The following is a 20,681-nucleotide window of genomic DNA, read 5'->3' as shown; positions in this document are numbered from 1 at the left end:
CTTACTACTTAGATGACAAAAAACCTTAATAAAATCATTTTAAAGGCAGATATGAAAAAAATGAAAAAAACGTCTGAGGGTATTGGCCCACTCTACCCCTGTGCCAAATTTCAAGTCAATCGGTTCAGGAACAACGGAGATACCGTGTTCCGAAGATTTGACAGGAGAAAGAAAGAAAGAAAGAAAGAAACATTACGAATACAATATATTTCACCATACCTATGGTATGGCTGAAATATAAATAGATTACAGAACATTATTTCTCACATTGTTGGACCAGACCAAGTTCGATATATCAAGGGACGTAGTATTTTGAATAACATACGAGCCATAGATGACATAATTTGCTTTACTAGAGATTCTAATGTTCCAGGTGCCATTCTCTTCTTAGATTACAGCAAAGCCTTTGATACTATTTCCAAAGACCTCATTATAAAAGTTCTTGAAAAGTTCAATTTCGGTTCAGATTTTGTTCAGTGGGTAAAGGTATACACTAATAATGCCAGTAGTTGTATCAATCATTGTGGTCATATCTCTGAATGGTTTGACCTAGGAAGAGGTGTACGTCAAGGATGTCCCTTGTCTTCTCTTCTGTTTATTCTAGCCACAGAGCTTTTTGCTCTTAAAATCCGCCAGTCTTCCGAAATCAAAGGTATTACATTATCTGGGCTTGGCGACTCCGATGTTGAATCTCGAATTTTTCAATATGCAGATGATACTGAACTGATACTTGGTGACAAAATTTCTATTGATAGAAGTTTAGATATTATTAGACATTTTTCCGTTTTTTCTGGTCTAGTTTTGAATAAAGAAAAAACAGTAGCCATGTGGCTAGGCCCTTGGAGACACTGCTCTGAACAAGCTAGTGGGCTAAAATGGTGCACCACAGCAAAATGTTTAGGGATTGTTTTCTCATCTGCATGTTGTGCCTCTGAAGTAGAAGTAAATTGGAGCAAAAAATACTGTAAGATGAAAAACATTTTATTATCTTGGGCTTCACGCAACCTTAGTCTTATAGGAAAAATAACAGTGCTCAAAAACCTTGTAGCTTCACAACTGTCTTACAGTTTTGGTGCACTTATACCACCGGATAGCTTCTTAAAGGATGTTAATTTGATGTTTTACAGATTTATCTGGAAAAGAGATAGAGTAAAGCGTAATGTGATGGTTCAAGACTATTCAAAGGGAGGATTGAAAATGATAGATATAAGAATAATGCACAAATGTTGTTTATTACGATCGATAAAAAAATTGTTATCCGGTAGTGAAACTCCTACTCCTACATGGAAGAAGATACAACTGTATTATTTTAAGAAGTTAGGACCTGATCTTTGTATATTGAGACATAACTGCTCGGCAGTCCATGTGTCATCTAAAGATTCACTGTTGCCCTTACCTCTCTATTACCGTAAACTCATACTTACTTGGTATGAAATGAAACCTGTACAGAATGTCAATGATATTGAGGTAAATCAAGTAAATTGGCAATTGTTATGGAACAATGCTTGTATAAGTTACAAGGGCAACATGCTTTATTTTAAGAAATGGATTAGACGACATATTCTTTATGTAAATGATATTGTGGATGATCAGGGTAACTTTATATCTTTTGATGATGTAAAAGCTATTGTTGGTAATGATGCACATGTATTACTACAGTATCATGCTTTAATCAATTCAATTCCCAAACAATGGAAAGGTGTTTCTCGATTAGACAACGAAGAATCTCCTAGTATCAAACTTTGTGGTAAAGACATCCGCTTACTAGACTCTATCTTCTTTAAGAATTTCTGTATCATGCAATACCAAGCAGTCCCAGTCTCACAGAATTTCTGGGAGAAACGATTTCCTATGTACGATTTTCGTTCCATTTCTTGGCAAGTACTATGGAAATCTCCCTTCTTGACCACTAAAGAACCCAAACTTATTAGTTTGCAATGGAAGATCTTGCATAATATTTATCCGACCAAAATATTGTTGCATAAGATGAGAATTGTAGAAAATAATAAGTGTATTTTTTGCGATATTATAGAGTATATAGAGCATTTTTTCTTTGACTGTAAAATTGTTAAACCATTATGGGATTATGTGGAAAGTTTGTTTAGTTATTCCATATCTCTCACTGTACATGACATTATTTTTGGATACAACCCTCATATGTTAAACAAGTTTCGGTACATCAATGAACTGCTGCTAGTTGCGAAACTATCCATTGTAAAATATAAGTCTACAGTGTCATCCCCGAATTCATTATGTCAAGATGCAGAAATCATCCTGAAAATTTTCAAATCAGAATGTATTCTTAGAAATATGATATAAGCTACATATTGTACAGCTTTCTGTGATATGTAATAAAGTGCCGTGACGAACACGGAATCAGGAAGAAAAAAAAAAGAAAAAAAGAAGGAATCTATTATTCATGCTAATATCCCAATGGACAAAAGGGGCCATGTCGGGAAGTTCACGGGCTGTTTTTTTAGCTTTCGGTCGTCACCCCTACGTGGCCCCATGGGACACCTTGCGGTCCCATGATTTTTTTTTTGGGGGGGGGGGGTGACGGGTTGAATTTTAGTCACGACAACTGAAAATGAATCCGGTACCCGGCTATGAATATCTATGTTCTACGTGTACTAACCTGATGAAATTCTTTTTTGACGCTAGACTAGTCCTAATTAGGCTTAGGTCCAAATTGCACCGTTGCCCGTCCTGGATGTAGCCCCGAAGTCACTAGTTTTTCCCGATGGACAACCGGATACCGGGGGTACCCCTCAATGTTCCCACGGTTAGGTCACGGTGTTTATTTGTCACCGGGCCCCGTGTTCATTATAAGTCCGACTTAAATTCAACCCCAAAATACCACAGGCAAGAGATCAATAAATGTTCATTCTTTTGTTGTCAGAATCTTTTTAATCAAATAATGGAGGGCGCGGGCATACTAGAAATGACAAAAGAAAAGAAAATGTGTCATAAAGCCAGTCTGTATACTACCACAGGGGCCACAATGTCAGAACTACCCTCACATTTAAAGAAATGCAATATTTGCATACGAACGTAAGGTGAGCGTAAGTCGAGCGGACGTCGCCCAACTGAGTTCGCCATCCGATATGAACTGTGGGTAGGCCTTGAAAAAAGACACAGCGCCCTCTACCGGTTTGTGATTTTTATACATCTGCATTGAAGTTAACATACGGTATTACCTGAAATGAACTGTTTACACATGTCTTGATATGATTAAATCAAAAGTTTCATGTCAGAGCCTTTGATACATCAGCATATTTTCAGTGATTTCAGATCTTCGTGAATTATCATTGTAAGTAGTATATTCCTTACAATCATTCCATAACTTACATATATAGTCCATGGGCCAGGTCCCCCAAAATGACCATTTGATACCAAACAAAGGGACAAAGGGTGACTTACTTTTTTGAAAAGGTTGATTCCTCTACTTCATTATTTTGCATGATAACCATGTCAGATGCCCAGCTTTATAGGAATTATCACGTGATTTTGTGACGTCACTCAAATATATAGAACTACCAAAAATCGTTTATTACAAGTCATCAAAAGTGGTTTTAATAATCCCCAACCACATTTGATGAGTATTTCTCTGCACTTAGATCATACAAATACCCGTTGAATATATTTGGAACCATTTTGAAATAAATTTAGACAAATTTCCACATTGGTTGCCATGGCAACGGTGAAAAATAACATTTTTTTACAGGAAAGTTGCTAAACAAGCCATTGTTGGATGCTTTTGAAATTTAGCCATTATCAAGGCATGACCAATGACACCGAACGATTCATAACTAATGTAAGGGCTCTCAGAAAACATTTTAGTTAGGTAAGAAATAAATAGAACTTTTTAGTATTTTAATCCATACTACAGTGTGAATTGAAATACATGTATATTGTTTTTTTGCGCCATAAAGAGACGCACGTCCGCCAAAAGCCGTCAAAGCCGTCATTATGATTTGGGAGACAACTTGCTGTGCACGTGACAAACTCAATAAAATTTGTTCTCTACCAGTCCATTGTCTATTAGCTGTACATGTATTTGAGATTGCGGGGGCATACTTTTGCGCGAAGGAGAAAATATTTGCAGTGGTTTAAAGTCATTGGCAGTCAGTCAGAAACCACACTGCAACTCCTATAGACGGTAATAGCGGTCGCTTTTGGCGGTACGGTACCTTCGGGATCAGCAATGGTAAAGTGTACTTAAATATCATATGGAAGGCGCTGTTCACGATGCAAAAAAATGAAACGGTTCATCCGTTTGGCAAGCTAAAACGGATAAATTTGTCACCATGAACGTTCCGTTTCGTTATTCTTGGTTGTGAATACAGCCATGGTTGGGTTTGGGTTGCCAGGTGATTGACAGTTTAGATGTAGAACTGTCTCCTGTGTTGCAGGGGCCTATGCCACCTTCAATAATGTATCAGGTTACTTTGATCCGACCCCTGTTGTATTAAACGTGTCTCCTGCTATACGACATATAAGTCATCACGCGCAAAAAGGTTGAAATTTGCATGTGAAACAATCTGCTTGAGAAATGAAGCTTATAGAATTGAGTAAAGCCTAATATTTTACAAAACGATACACGTTAGTAATTTTCCCATGTATTTGCGTCAAATTTAATTAATTTTGAAATATTCTGAATATTTTGCAAATTAACCTATTCCAAAAGACCTAAAAATCTGGGGCTTTTCAAACCCCAAATCCAGGTAACAGATGGAAAATCATATAATGGGGTCACATTTTTCTGCCTAAGAATTTCTCATTGCACATTTGCTGGCATATTTCAAGGACTTTATTTTTGACGCGCAGATTTTTAACCCGTGCCTAGATTTGAACGCACAGAAAACCCGTTCCCGGCTTTAAGCTAGGGGCACAACCCGCCGTACGTGCAAATACGTGCCAAAACGTCGGCAATCTTTTGGTGTCCGTAAGTGGTAAGTACCGTCTCCGTACGAGCTCGTAGGGAATTCGACGGATTTGAGAGCACGCAGACACGCCGTAGAAATTTAAGTGCATGCGGAACTTTCTCTGCGTTCGGGCTGCGGATTCGCCCTCCGTACGTGCCAGTAAGGGCGACGCACCTGCCATGTACAGCCAATGAGCGTACAATGCACTGGCTCTAGCCTCTACCAGGCTTCGTGGTTTTATGGTCTAATTGTCGAAATTGGACAAATAGAGTCACCGTACGCTAGGGTAGTATTTACTCTATTTGACCAATTTCTACAATTAGACCACCAAACCACGAAGCCTGGTAGAGGCTACACTGGCTCCGTGAGTGTATTAAAGTTTTCTCACAGTCAATTGCTGTACGGACGGCGCACGTAGAACGTGCGTGCTACGCACGTGGTGATTGCGTGTTCCGTGCTTAATTCGCGCTTCACTTGTTCACCTGTGAATGCCGACGCACAACACACCTGCACTGTAACGAGGGAGCAGGTGCTCCGCACGTACAACGCACGTGGCAAGCACATGGTTTCTGCAGTATATAAAGCCGAGTCGACGAAAGACTGCCAACCCGTCTCCAAGATGCGTAAGAAGACGCAGAAGAAGCCGTCAGTTGCATCAGTAGCAGCTTCGACCAGAGCCGCCCAAAAGAAAGACCTTGAAAGGTCGTCCTATATATACATCCCCGAAAAAACTTACGTTCATCGCTCTTGAACGCACTTACACCATGCGAGTAAGGAAACCGTACGTACTACTGAGTAGCACGTGTAAGTAGGGCCTGCATACGCTAACAGAGACCGTAATCGCACAGAGACCGTACGTTGTAAGCACGTGCAACTCACCACTTCCGCAACGAACGATGAACGCAACCGCTCGCAGCCAGGCGTGGCGTGCAGACCACGTACTTACACCTTGCGCAACCGTGCGAGTGACGTGCGTTGACGTACTCCCTCCCTGCTCTTGCCAGTCGTTCCCCACGTTTTCTGTATCTGTATCTGTATCTATATAGTCGGTATAACCGCCATTCGGCGTAACACACCAGCTTCGCAGGCACGCGGTGCGGCAGCAGCTGGTTATATTACACTGAACGATCCGTCACACCTAACTTTTACACATCTATCTGCAAGCGTTCTTTAAAACTATCCAGAGAAGATGCCCCTACTGTACTTGGTGATAACAAATTCCAATCTACGATAGTTCTGGGAAAATACGAATTTTTGGACACATCAATCCTAGCTTGGAAACTCTGGTACTTGAATTCATGACTGTTTCTTGTTCTTTTTTGAGCTGGTATTAGATACTTATCAGTCGGCGCGTCCACCAGCTTATTGGTCATTTTGTACATCATGCAAAGTCTGGACGCTTTCCTTCTGTCTTCAAGTGATGTCCACTGTAGATCTGTTTTCATTTTGGTAACACTAGCATCCCTGTTGTAGTTGTTTGTACAGAATCGGGCAGCTTGGTTCTGTACCCTTTCAAGTTTATCTTTGTCTTTCTTTGTATACGGATCCCATACTGTTGCAGCATATTCAAGGTTAGGTCTTACCAGTGACGTGTATGTAAGTGATTTTACCCTGGCTGGGCATGCCCACAAGTTACGTTTGATCACTCCCAATGTCTGTTTAGCCTTGGTTGTTATTTTGTTAACATGGACACCCCACTTCAGCCCAGTTGTTAACGTAACACCTAGGTATGGGTGGCTTTTCGTGGTTGCTAATGTCTGACCACAAAACTGATAAGGGGACACAATTGGTGTGCGTTTGTTCGTTATGTGCATGATATAGCACTTATCAGGATTGAACTGCATAAGCCATTTCCTTTGCCATTCTTCCAGGGTGTTCAGATCTTTCTGAAGAAGTTGTGAGTCATTCTTTGCAGATACCTCTATATGGGTTTTCAGCAATACGTGGCGGACGTGGCCTCCACAAAAAACGTACGGACAAATTGCACGTACTGCGGGTTGTGCCCCAGGGTTTAACGATCTGTCCAGCTTGTGGGTTTGACATAAATGGGGGAACCAAACAAAAATGCAGAAGAGCCACACTGGACTGTCTATACCCTTCTTGGTAATCATTATGGAGATGTCGGTATTGTTTCCCTCAAAAGTTTTCCTCAGGCGATACGGGCATTTTGTGCGCTCATGAGAAGGCATTTCTTAATTGTGACACCAAAATATTGCATCGGTGTTTGCAAAAAATTAAATGCCGATGAATGTAATATATGTATTTGCAAAATGATTTTCCTCACAAATCTGTATTTACTGCTTAATTAATATCACAGTTGATTTATCGTGCAGGTTTTAGGTCGTAACCACCTACGTCATACCATTTATGCATGTTGTATAACTATTCATTAAATCCAGGCAACGTCCACATTGAAGTTTCTCCGTTTTATTCACCTCAGATAGATATAGGAAAGCAACATGATAATTGCTCTTTAAACATTTTTACACCATTCTGACCATCTTTATTTGACGACGTCAATGAAAAATGTTGATGAAATGTTTTGTCAACGTTTCTGCACCAACAGTAAATATTCTTTCATTCTGCAGGACATTTTGTCAGCTTTCTTACATGAAAACGTTCTCTATATTTTGCTTTAGAAAGCATTCTTTCCAATGCTTCATTTTTCAGTCACACCCCCTACTGTGTCTCCATTTACGATAGCCAAAAATGACAGTTTTTTTCGACCCAAGGGTTATATCATAGGCAGGAGTTACAAACGTTACCTGTAACAGTGCACCTCATTTTCTTCGTAATAAAAGTTTCCCCTCGGTCGGCACTGGCAGTGCTTCCCGTCCACCCTAGTCTACTGCCACATGCATAGTTACCTCGTCATAATCAGACAATTCACGATCAGAAGCCAAAAAGATCGAACGTCAAAACAAAAGGCCGACGCTTGCCTAGCCCTGGGTCTGGGCAGGTAGAACGCCCAATAGCCGGGCTAGAGAAATAGTTAAGGTGGTATCTCACTGCACTTGGGGCACGCTTGCGGCACTACTGGGTTCGAGATCGCAGATGTATTATTCACGAAATCTAGAGGTAACCACACCACTACCGAACCTAGAGGTGCCGGATGCAAATGCGACGTTTTTAACAATGTTACTTGGTGGGAAAAATTAGTGGGTACTGAAAACATGTGTAACTTATTGCTCGTGGTCAATTGATAGAAATGTTCTCTATAGTGGCCACCTGTCTACAGTAGCCACATTTCTCCAGCCCCCCCCCCCCGCTTTGACAGGTGTGACTGTATACAACAGACACAAACGTAACCAACATAGGAAATGATGTAACAAAATGTGATGATCATCTTTAAATACAAATGCAAAAGGTTCAAAACAGCACATACCGTCTTTGAGATGACAAGCCGGGAATCGTTCGTTCTGTGTTTTTGTTTTTAACCAAGAAACTGCAAGTCTGGAACTCGAGGTTATACCGACCAGCCCAGTTTGCGAGTTCGGAACCAATGCGGTTACCAAGGATAAATGCAGAAAGACCAGATCGGGCAGTCTAGGGGCCCCGAGAGAGGCTGTCACAGCTGGCGCCTGCGCCCAGACCGGTGACTGGGCAAATCTGGTGGTGTGTGTTTACATGTACAAATGAAAATCTGAACATTTGATTATCGTTTGGTCGTATTTGCCATCATATTACAAACAAATGTGACAAAAGAAAAATGCAAAAGAGCTGTCTATAGCTAGGTGTCCCTTCTTCGTAATTATTATGGAGATGTCGGTAATGTTTCACACAAAGATTTCCTCAGGCGATATGGGCGTTCTGTGCTGAAGGTCCACTCTCACTACACTCGCGTCACGCTTGCGTCGCTTCGGGGTTCGACAACGCAGACGTAACCCCACGGAACCTAGAGGTGACGCGAGCGAACCTAGAGGTGACACAAGCAAGCGCGACGATTTTTTGAAAGTTAAAAAATAGCGCAAGTGGTAAGATGCCCCAACAGTAACCTAAGAGTGACCCAAGAGTGACACAATAGTGACACAACAGGTATCATGCTTTCAACAGTATCAAGGTTATATTTTGCCTATTTTGCACCAAGTATCAAAAGCAAACATCCCTTTGTTACTGAAAAGCTATTTTGGATACATTTTGGATATCATTTTACAGCGGTTTTTGATTCAGTTACAACAGTGAGATTTCCACAAAACTTAACTTGTGTCCGTATTCAGACTAACTTAAAGATATCTTTTGCTTTATTTGATTGGAAATAGGTCAGAATTCTATACTTGTAAACACCAAATAAGTAAGTCGGAATTACGTCAGATACCATCAACAACAAATGATGACTGATGATACAAACGACTGAATGACCATAAGCAGATGAAAATCGCCATTAGAAAAATGGCCGTTGCCATGGCAACCGGTGAACAGCACTTTACCCAAAACTTAGCCATTTTTGTATGTATGGACCAATGCCCTACTACTACCCCAAATGTTAAGAAAAATCAACATTTTGACTCGGCCACATGGATTAGTTTATAGACAGTCTCTTGGATTACCCATGATGCATTGCGATATTCGCAGAAATTTGATAAAAAGTCCGTTGGGTGTAATTATTGAAATACTCGTAACTCCTGCTGGAATTGACGGATTTTGTTGCTTTAAAGCCCAAAATGCAGGTAAAGATGTGGCAAATCACGAAAACGTATCAAACAAGGCCCCATAGGCAGGCTGAATAAATGCCTGGTTTTGGAAAGTAAACAATGTAATTTTTACGCAAAAATTACCCCAAAAATCAGCCTTTAAAGATTCATAACTTCCTAAAGATGCTAAATACCGACAAAAAAACTTAATACTTTGTAATTCTTGTGGTATTTTTCACATGTAAACCAATTTTCATTGGAAATTATTGAATGTTTTACATATTTATCTCGTCCTTTTCAATAAATGACCAAACGGCCAGGTCAATTTGGATGACGTCACTTGGTCACGTGATTACAGTAGGAAAGCTGTGCATGACAACTGGTTATCGTGGCTTAAAATAAACTTTGGTTCCTACTAATACAAAAAATTGATAGCACTTGTCCCTCTCGGTGGTACCAAAAACTCCTCTGGCCCATGGAGTAATACAATCTTTTCGACCGTACCAATTCCCCAACCATTCCCACAAATGTCACATTTCTAAGGTTTCTCGCTAGTGTGTTTAACCATGTGCCGTTTCAAATGCGACCTTCACACTGCACAATAACCACAAATAGCACATTTGTAAGGTTTCTCACAGGTGTGTTTGGCAATTATGAAACATGTTTCAATTTAATACGAATTACAGTATACTTTAACGAGTAAATAACAATAGACATGCGGCCTGTTCAAACCTCTTAGTTTGGACAGATATGAGACAACAACCTGTTAAGTAGATTGTCCACCATTGTTTGATCAGGATGAACGTGGTCTTCCCCCGGCTGACAAACACTCATGTCCCACGTGTCCAACAAAACCACGTCTGGATCCTCCCGGAATATTCTCGTATCACCTCCGTGATCTGGTAAGCCAGCCAGTCGCTACTTAACAGATAGTGCTCCAACGCGAACTTTCCTTCGTGTTCTCGCGTTGTTCCAGTTCTCACGAAAACTCGCGTGCCGGGACTCCTGCGCAGGAGATGGTCTATTGCGCCCCGTATGGCGTACAGACGGGACCGGATCATGTCCAACGGCTCTTTCGTAAAGTGAGCCCACAGACCAACGATAAATACCATATTCGGGCCTCCTTGGATGGCGTCTAGTTCATCAACAGTGTAATGGTAGCCATAAAAATTGTGCCAAGCTTTCGTTTGTATTGGAAGGTGATGGAACCGATAGCGAACAGAGATGTTCCACTGCATGTTGTCTCCTACTTGCAAAACTGCAACAGAAATGTACCAATGCAGGGTTAGTTCTCATTTGAGTGCTCTGTTGTAGAAAAACAGGTAGTGACAAATTTCACGGAGCAATAACCTGGTTTTACATGAACAGGGTTAAATGCCATCTGTATGCCTTAAGGTTTTGTTTAAGAAAGCATCCAGAGCAAAAATTTGCATGCTGCGTCTTTGATAACGCATGGAGGACAGATGTTAGACAAAGAACTGTCCTAGAGAGTTTTTTGGAAGATGTAGAAAAGATAGGCAAACCTCCTGAATCCTTAGCTCTTTCATCCTTTTTCAGCGGCACTACCTTCTGCAAACGCTCGCTCCATTGTCTAACGGTAGAGTCACCTAGGTTATAGGAATACATGTTAAAATTAAAAAAAAAAAACAAAAAAAACACCAATCTTCTCTCAACCGAGACGGGGGCCGTTACCAACTGCCAAGCACCTTTGACACTTTGCTGACGTCACACTTCCGACCTGGATGTGTGATTTATGCTTTGGGTCATTTCAACTTGATAAGCATCAGAGCTTGTTGGTAAGCACTTTATTTTGTGTACGGAAATGTAGTTTTCAAAATTGTAATATAATATGAAAAATACATTAAACATTTGCAAAATATAAAAATGACTATGTTCAGCTGTTAGCATACCAAATATCATAACGCCCATCTAAGCCTTCCCGAGTCAAGCTTGTCACGAACGGCCAATCACAGCTATGAGAGTGTAATCTTCCAAAGTTAGAGAACACTGTAGTCTAGATACGTCCAATGAATTGCAACTATAGTATTGGCACTCTAGAACTGCTTACCACTAGTAGTCCACTACTGATATATACCTTGTATGTACACGGTCTTGTTAGCCAGGCATTGCCGGATGTCTTCCTTAGTGAAGACTCGGACATTACAGACAGCTGACTTCCACACCTTGCCTGACCAATGTCCCAGCGAAGCGTTCCCGGTACACGCTGGAAGGTGTTCTGGTGTGGGCAGTTCTGTCTCAAGGACTCGTATGGGCTCCTTGGGATCTACTTCAAGTTCCGTCTCAAGATATGGCCTGTGTGGCAGGGGACGTTAAAATTAACCATGTACACACGAAACTCTAGTGAATAGTTTTAAGAAGTTGGTAAATTTCTGAGTTCTGAATTCTTTGTACACAATGCATTAAGTGCTTTATTCAATCCATGCTTTGGTGTCGCCATTTTCAGGGCTATTCTAACTGGTTTATACTGCACTGCAGCATAGGTGTCGCTGTTTCCAGATGCTGGACCAAACGTTAGGGATCCGGAATTGTGCAAATTAGGAATGGATGTACATAATCAATAAGAAAAACATAATACCAATGTTTTCCATAGTAGGAAATTTGATACGTATAACAATGGTTCTTTATGACAGGTGGTACATTTACATGTGCCAAATATGCAAATTAGAGTCTAATTTGCATGTCTTACGTGAACGTGCCCCAATTCCTTCGAAAAGTGTGCGAACTACATACTTGTGACATATATAAGTTAGTTATAGATGTATATCACTATGCATGTGTTATGCAAATATGAACGTCATTCGTTGATCATTCAAGATGAAATATGGAATTCTACCAAAGGATCGGATTTTTACACATTTTTTTTTATATTTTGGTAGAGAAGAAAAAATATAATGTGTTCATCCCAGCCTTATTTGAATAATCGATGAGACAAGATAAAGAAGAAATTTACCAAAATTCGTCACAAAAACTTACTTTTTGAAAAGTTTCTTTTCCGCTTCAGACACGAAGCCCAGTACCCTTGTTATGCCCTTAAAGTACCATTGGCACTTTGTGATGGCGGAACACGGTAGTTTCTCCGGTTTCTCACAAATCCAGGTTCCGTTTGCCTCTAGTTTGGAGAAATCGCACTGTCGGTGGGGTGGTAGGCTGGGGTTGTTAGAGCTGAAGCATTGCTGTGTAGATTTTGACTTGGACTTGGACTTGTCCTCGAATCTGCAGTAGAAGACTCTCTTGTTCGGAATTTGTCGCAGTCTCTGTAGAACCTTCACTGCCTCGCTTGGATGGACAAGCTGGATCTTTATCTGTAAAACAAGTGCTTTTGAAAAAGCTTGCGTAGTGTGATGCATGGTGTTAGATTTGCATTTACAATATGGAAGGAGATTTACAAAGGGAAAGCTGTAATGTTTTTCATATTGGTCCTGTTATAGAATTATTTACAACGAAACAACTTGATATGGTGAGGTCAAGTACTTGACGGAATGAAGAGATATTTACGTCTTTGGCAAGACAACAGTAGCATATGTCGCTATGAAACGCATATCAAGACATCTGCGCAACATTCTCAGATACTTTGGGGGAAAATGGACGATGGCGTAAAATGTTTTACCTGTGCGTTACAAGCAGAGGACCAGAGATTCTGCTGCAGTACCACGGAAAGTCGCTAGACGGGAGCTCATAAACCAATAGTTTCTTCCATTTGCTAACTCCGTACCAACATACCAAATACCACCAAGATCCACCCACGACTTCTCGAGGTATGCTGCTCATAGACAGACAAGCAGGTAAGCACACACGCACGAAAACACAACCTTCTTATCATCATAACAACCTTCTATGCAACAACATGCACAGAACAGTTTAACATCGTAGAACATTGTGATCTGTACTCACCTAAACGTTCCCTACCCAGTAGAGCGGGAACTGCACGGTGTAGATACCGTTACAGTGGTCAGTGACGTGACCGGCACTACTGGCCTGTAGCGAACGGTCACTGCTGACCAGTCTGGCACGGAAAAAGTCTCCTCCGTACGTCTTCGACCTTCCTTCTTTATCTCTTGCTACCACCTTGACGGTAAGGACGTCTCCTTTGCGATACAGGCGGTCCCTGTTTAAGACAACAACCTCCGTGTAGGTTGGGTACGTGGTCTGGTCGAAGAAGAGAGACTGGTTGAGGAGGCATGGTTGAACTGGTGGCTGGATGAGGCGAAGTTTGGACACCATCGGTTTTGGAACATCCCGATGGTTGGAGTCCCAGGACTTATATCGTTGATAGAAAACCGACCACGACTGCATGACATAACAAGAACAACAAGACTGGCAATAAGAATATTATTGCCATGACGACGATTGAGGTGAACAATAATACAGCACAAATCAGAAATCGACTGAAACTTCCCTGTCACACTATCCCTGGCACAATATACTAGCCCACATGTAACATAAACCTACAGCCAGCAGAAATGTACTATCCCTGGTACAGCACAATGGTCTGTCAGTAACCAAAACCTACGGCTGAGCACTACAGTGTGTAGTGGAGAATAAAAAATAAGGAAGAACCAACTGTTTCCAGCACTTCCGTCCTGTCTGCCTGTGGCGTATGGCTTGAACAAGACATGTTAATAATTAGCCAAAGCAACGTGAAAAGCAACGTAAAAAGAAACATACCGTCAGGAAAATCATGATCGTCACGCCGGCAGCCCCTCTCCAAGTTATGGCTTCCATTGCATAACGGATATGTCGATACTGTTATAATCTAGATAGAATAGAAGGAATCTATTAATGCTAATGTCCCAATGGACAAAAGGGGCCATGTCGGGAAGTTCACGGGCTGTTTTTTTAGCTTTCGGTCGTCACCCCTACGTGGCCCCATGGGACACATTGCGGTCCCATGATTTTTTTTTTGGGGGGGGGGGGGGGGGTGACGGGTTGAATTTCAGTCACGACAACTGAAAATGAATCCGGTACCCGGCTATGAATATCTATGTTCTACGTGTACCAACCTGATGAAATTCTTTTTTGACGCTAGACTAGTCCTAATTAGGCTTAGGTCCAAATTGCACCGTTGCCCGTCCTGGATGTAGCCCCGAAGTCACTAGTTTTTCCCGATGGACAACCGGATACCGGGGGTACCCCTCAATGTTCCCACGGTTAGGTCACGGTGTTTATTTGTCACCGGGCCCCGTGTTCATTATAAGTCCGACTTAAATTCAACCCCAAAATACCACAGGCAAGAGATCAATAAATGTTCATTCTTTTGTTGTCAGAATCTTTTTAATCAAATAATGGAAGGCGCGGGCATACTAGAAATGACAAAAGAAAAGAAAAATGTGTCATAAAGCCAGTCTGTATACTACCACAGGGGCCACAATGTCAGAACTACCCTCACATTTAAAGAAATGCAATATTTGCATACGAACGTAAGGTGAGCGTAAGTCGAGCGGACGTCGCCCAACTGAGTTCGCCATCCGATATGAACTGTGGGTAGGCCTTGAAAAAAGACACAGCGCCCTCTACCGGTTTGTGATTTTTATACATCTGCATTGAAGTTAACATACGGTATTACCTGAAATGAACTGTTTACACATGTCTTGATATGATTAAATCAAAAGTTTCATGTCAGAGCCTTTGATACATCAGCATATTTTCAGTGATTTCAGATCTTCGTGAATTATCATTACAATCATTCCTTACAATCATTCCATAACTTACATATAGTCCATGGGCCAGGTCCCCCCAAATGACCATTTGGTACCAAACAAAGGGACAAAGGGTGACTTACTTTTTTGAAAAGGCTGATTCCTCTACTTCATTATTTTGCATGATAACCGTGTCAGATGCCCAGCTTTATAGGAATTATCACGTGATTTTGTGACGTCACTCAAATATATAGAACTACCAAAAATCGTTTATTACAAGTCATCAAAAGTGGTTTTAATAATCCCCAACCACATTTGATGAGTATTTCTCTGCACTTAGATCATACAAATACCCGTTGAATATATTTGGAACCATTTTGAAATAAATTTAGACAAATTTCCACATTGGTTGCCATGGCAACGGTGAAAAATAACATTTTTTTACAGGAAAGTTGCTAAACAAGCCATTGTTGGATGCTTTTGAAATTTAGCCATTATCAAGGCATGACCAATGACACCGAACGATTCATAACTAATGTAAGGGCTCTCAGAAAACATTTTAGTTAGGTAAGAAATAAATAGAACTTTTTAGTATTTTAATCCATACTACAGTGTGAATTGAAATACATGTATATTGTTTTTTTGCGCCATAAAGAGACGCACGTCCGCCAAAAGCCGTCAAAGCCGTCATTATGATTTGGGAGACAACTTGCTGTGCACGTGACAAACTCAATAAAATTTGTTCTCTACCAGTCCATTGTCTATTAGCTGTACATGTATTTGAGATTGCGGGGACATACTTTTGCGCGAAGGAGAAAATATTTGCAGTGGTTTAAAGTCATTGGCAGTCAGTCAGAAACCACACTGCAACTCCTATAGACGGTAATAGCGGTCGCTTTTGGCGGTACGGTACATTCGGGATCAGCAATGGTAAAGTGTACTTAAATATCATATGGAAGGCGCTGTTCACGATGCAAAAAAATGAAACGGTTCATCCGTTTGGCAAGCTAAAACGGATAAATTTGTCACCATGAACGTTCCGTTTCGTTATTCTTGGTTGTGAATACAGCCATGGTTGGGTTTGGGTTGCCAGGTGATTGACAGTTTAGATGTAGAACTGTCTCCTGTGTTGCAGGGGCCTATGCCACCTTCAATAATGTATCAGGTTACTTTGATCCGACCCCTGTTGTATTAAACGTGTCTCCTGCTATACGACATATAAGTCATCACGCGCAAAAAGGTTGAAATTTGCATGTGAAACAATCTGCTTGAGAAATGAAGCTTATAGAATTGAGTAAAGCCTAATATTTTACAAAACGATACACGTTAGTAATTTTCCCATGTATTTGCGTCAAATTTAATTAATTTTGAAATATTCTGAATATTTTGCAAATTAACCTATTCCAAAAGACCTAAAAATCTGGGGCTTTTCAAACCCCAAATCCAGGTAACAGATGGAAAATCATATAATGGGGTCACATTTTTCTGCCTAAGAATTTCTCATTGCACATTTGCTGGCATATTTCAAGGACTTTATTTTTGACGCGCAGATTTTTAACGCGTGCCTAGATTTGAACGCACAGAAAAGCCGTTCCCGGCTTTAAGCTAGGGGCACAACCCGCCGTACGTGCAAATACGTGCCAAAACGTCGGCAATCTTTTGGTGTCCGTAAGTGGTAAGTAGCGTCTCCGTACGAGCTCGTAGGGAATTCGACGGATTTGAGAGCACGCAGACACGCCGTAGAAATTTAAGTGCATGCGGAACTTTCTCTGCGTTCGGGCTGCGGATTCGCCCTCCGTACGTGCCAGTAAGGGCGACGCACCTGCCATGTACAGCCAATGAGCGTACAACGCACTGGCTCTAGCCTCTACCAGGCTTCGTGGTTTGATGGTCTAATTGTCGAAATTGGACAAATAGAGTCACCGTACGCTAGGGTAGTATTTACTCTATTTGACCAATTTCTACAATTAGACCACCAAACCACGAAGCCTGGTAGAGGCTACACTGGCTCCGTGAGTGTATTAAAGTTTTCTCACAGTCAATTGCTGTACGGACGGCGCACGTAGAACGTGCGTGCTACGCACGTGGTGATTGCGTGTTCCGTGCTTAATTCGCGCTTCACTTGTTCACCTGTGAATGCCGACGCACAACACACCTGCACTGTAACGAGGGAGCAGGTGCTCCGCACGTACAACGCACGTGGCAAGCACATGGTTTCTGCAGTATATAAAGCCGAGTCGACGAAAGACTGCCAACCCGTCTCCAAGATGCGTAAGAAGACGCAGAAGAAGCCGTCAGTTGCATCAGTAGCAGCTTCGACCAGAGCCGCCCAAAAGAAAGACCTTGAAAGGTCGTCCTATATATACATCCCCGAAAAAACTTACGTTCATCGCTCTTGAACGCACTTACACCATGCGAGTAAGGAAACCGTACGTACTACTGAGTAGCACGTGTAAGTAGGGCCTGCATACGTTAACAGAGACCGTAATCGCACAGAGACCGTACGTTGTAAGCACGTGCAACTCACCTACCACTTCCGCAACGAACGATGAACGCAACCGCTCGCAGCCAGGCGTGGCGTGCAGACCACGTACTTACACCTTGCGCAACCGTGCGAGTGACGTGCGTTGACGTACTCCCTCCCTGCTCTTGCCAGTCGTTCCCCACGTTTTCTGTATCTGTATCTGTATCTATATAGTCGGTATAACCGCCATTCGGCGTAACACACCAGCTTCGCAGGCACGCGGTGCGGCAGCAGCTGGTTATATTACACTGAACGATCCGTCACACCTAACTGTTACACATCTATCTGCAAGCGTTCTTTAAAACTATCCAGAGAAGATGCCCCTACTGTACTTGGTGATAACAAATTCCAATCTACGATAGTTCTGGGAAAATACGAATTTTTGGACACATCAATCCTAGCTTGGAAACTCTGGTACTTGAATTCATGGCTGTTTCTTGTTCTTTTTTGAGCTGGTATTAGATACTTATCAGTCGGTGCGTCCACCAGCTTATTGGTCATTTTGTACATCATGCAAAGTCTGGACGCTTTCCTTCTGTCTTCAAGTGATGTCCACTGTAGATCTGTTTTCATTTTGGTAACACTAGCATCCCTGTTGTAGTTGTTTGTACAGAATCGGGCAGCTTGGTTCTGTACCCTTTCAAGTTTATCTTTGTCTTTCTTTGTATACGGATCCCATACTGTTGCAGCATATTCAAGGTTAGGTCTTACCACTGACGTGTATGTAAGTGATTTTACCCTGGCTGGGCATGCCCACAAGTTACGTTTGATCACTCCCAATGTCTGTTTAGCCTTGGTTGTTATTTTGTTAACATGGACACCCCACTTCAGCCCAGTTGTTAACGTAACACCTAGGTATGGGTGGCTTATCGTGGTTGCTAATGTCTGACCACAAAACTGATAAGGGGACACATTTGGTGTGCGTTTGTTCGTTATGTGCATGATATAGCACTTATCAGGATTGAACTGCATAAGCCATTTCCTTTACCATTCTTCCAGGGTGTTCAGATCTTTCTGAAGAACTTGTGAGTCATTCTTTGCAGATACCTCTATATGGGTTTTCAGCAATACGTGGCGGACGTGGCCTCCACAAAAAACGTACGGACAAATTGCACGTACTGCGGGTTGTGCCCCAGGGTTTAACGATCTGTCCAGCTTGTGGGTTAGACATAAATGGGGGGACCAAAGAAAAATGCAGAAGAGCCACACTAACCAGGTCTGTCTATAGCTAGGTGTCCCTTCTTGGTAATCATTATGGAGATGTCGGTATTGTTTCCCTCAAAAGTTTTCCTCAGGCGATACGGGCATTTGTGCGCTCATGAGAAGGCATTTCTTAATTGTGACACCAAAATATTGCATCGGTGTTTGCAAAAAATTAAATGCCGATAAATGTAATATATGTATTTGCAAAATGATTTTCCTCACAAATCTGTATTTACTGCTTAATTAATATCACAGTTGATTTATCGTGCAGGTTTTAGGTCGTAACCACCTACTTCATACCATTTATGCATGTTGTATAACTATTCATTAAATCCAGGCAACGTCCACATTGAAGTTTCTCCGTTTTATTCACCTCAGATAGATATAGGAAAGCAACATGATAATTGCTCTTTAAACATTTTTACACCATTCTGACCATCTTTATTTGACGACGTCAATGAAAAATGTTGATGAAATGTTTTGTCAACGTTTCTGCACCAACAGTAAATATTCTTTCATTCTGCAGGACATTTTGTCAGCTTTCTTACATGAAAACGTTCTCTATATTTTAAAGCATTCTTTCCAATGCTTCATTTTTCAGTCACACCCCCTACTGTGTCTCCATTTACGATAGCCAAAAATGACAGTTTTTTTCGACCCAAGGCTTATATCATAGGCAGGAGTTACAAACGTTACCTGTAACCGTGCACTTCACCTTATTTTCTTCGTAATAAAAGTTTCCCCTCGGTCGGCACTGGCAGTGCTTCCCGCCCGCCCTAGTCTACTGCCACATGCTTAGTTACCTCGTCATAATTAGACAATTCACGATCAGAAGCCAAAAAGATCGAACGTCAAAACAAAAGGCCGACGCTTGCCTAGCCCTGGGTCTGGGCAGGTAGAACGCCCAATAGCCGGGCTAGAGAAATAGTTAAGGTGGTATCTCACTGCACTTGGGGCACGCTTGCGGCACTACTGGGTTCGAGATCGCAGATGTATTATTCACGAAATCTAGAGGTAACCACACCACTACCGAACCTAGAGGTGCCGGATGCAAATGCGACGTTTTTAACAATGTTACTTGGTGGGAAAAATTAGTGGGTACTGAAAACATGTGTAACTTATTGCTCGTGGTCAATTGATAGAAATGTTCTCTATAGTGGCCACCTGTCTACAGTAGCCACATTTCTCCAGCCCCCCCCCGCTTTGACAGGTGTGACTGTATACAACAGACACAAACGTAACCAACATAGGAAATGATGTAACAAAATGTGATGATCATCTTTAAATACAAATGCAAAAGGTTCAAAACAGCACATACCGTCTTTGAGATGACAAGCCGGGAATCGTTCGTTCTGTGTTTTTGTTTTTAACCAAGAAACTGCAAGTCTGGAACTCGAGGTTATACCGACCAGCCCAGTTTGCGAGTTCGGAACCAATGCGGTTACCAGGGATAAATGCAGAAAGACCAGATCGGGCAGTCTAGGGGCCCCGAGAGAGGCTGTCACAGCTGGCGCCTGCGCCCAGACCGGTGACTGGGCAAATCTGGTGGTGTGTGTTTACATGTACAAATGAAAATCTGAACATTTGATTATCGTTTGGTCGTATTTGCCATCATGTTACAAACAAATGTGACAAAAGAAAAATGCAAAAGAGCTGTCTATAGCTAGGTGTCCCTTCTTCGTAATTATTATGGAGATGTCGGTAATGTTTCACACAAAGATTTCCTCAGGCGATATGGGCG

At 41.7% G+C, this 20,681-nt stretch overlaps 1 protein-coding gene and 1 long non-coding RNA gene across 2 annotated transcripts; one reads left to right on the top strand and one right to left on the bottom strand.

Moving 5' to 3' along the window:
• Positions 1-1,244: 1,244 nt before the first annotated feature.
• Positions 1,245-2,387, top strand: LOC118406112 (the record flags this gene model as incomplete). Its single annotated transcript, XM_035805980.1, is given in 1 exon segment — positions 1,245-2,387. A coding segment is annotated over 1 exon segment (1,075 nt), but the record flags the coding sequence as incomplete, so codon positions are not given.
• Positions 2,388-11,776: 9,389 nt separating this feature from the next.
• LOC118406215 lies at positions 11,777-20,381 on the bottom strand. The gene is made up of 5 exons (XR_004830003.1): positions 20,259-20,381; positions 14,243-14,330; positions 13,469-13,864; positions 12,551-12,879; positions 11,777-11,869 (listed from the first exon to the last, which is right to left on the bottom strand). It is a non-coding gene; the product is annotated as an uncharacterized LOC118406215 (long non-coding RNA).
• Between the last annotated feature and the right edge of the window lie 300 nt (positions 20,382-20,681).

The sequence above is a fragment of the Branchiostoma floridae genome, chromosome 18 (assembly GCF_000003815.2).
Source record: "Branchiostoma floridae strain S238N-H82 chromosome 18, Bfl_VNyyK, whole genome shotgun sequence".
In the NCBI taxonomy this organism is placed as follows: domain Eukaryota; kingdom Metazoa; phylum Chordata; class Leptocardii; order Amphioxiformes; family Branchiostomatidae; genus Branchiostoma; species Branchiostoma floridae.
Note: the sequence above shows the minus strand (reverse complement) of the source record. Positions and strands in the feature narration are given on the sequence as shown.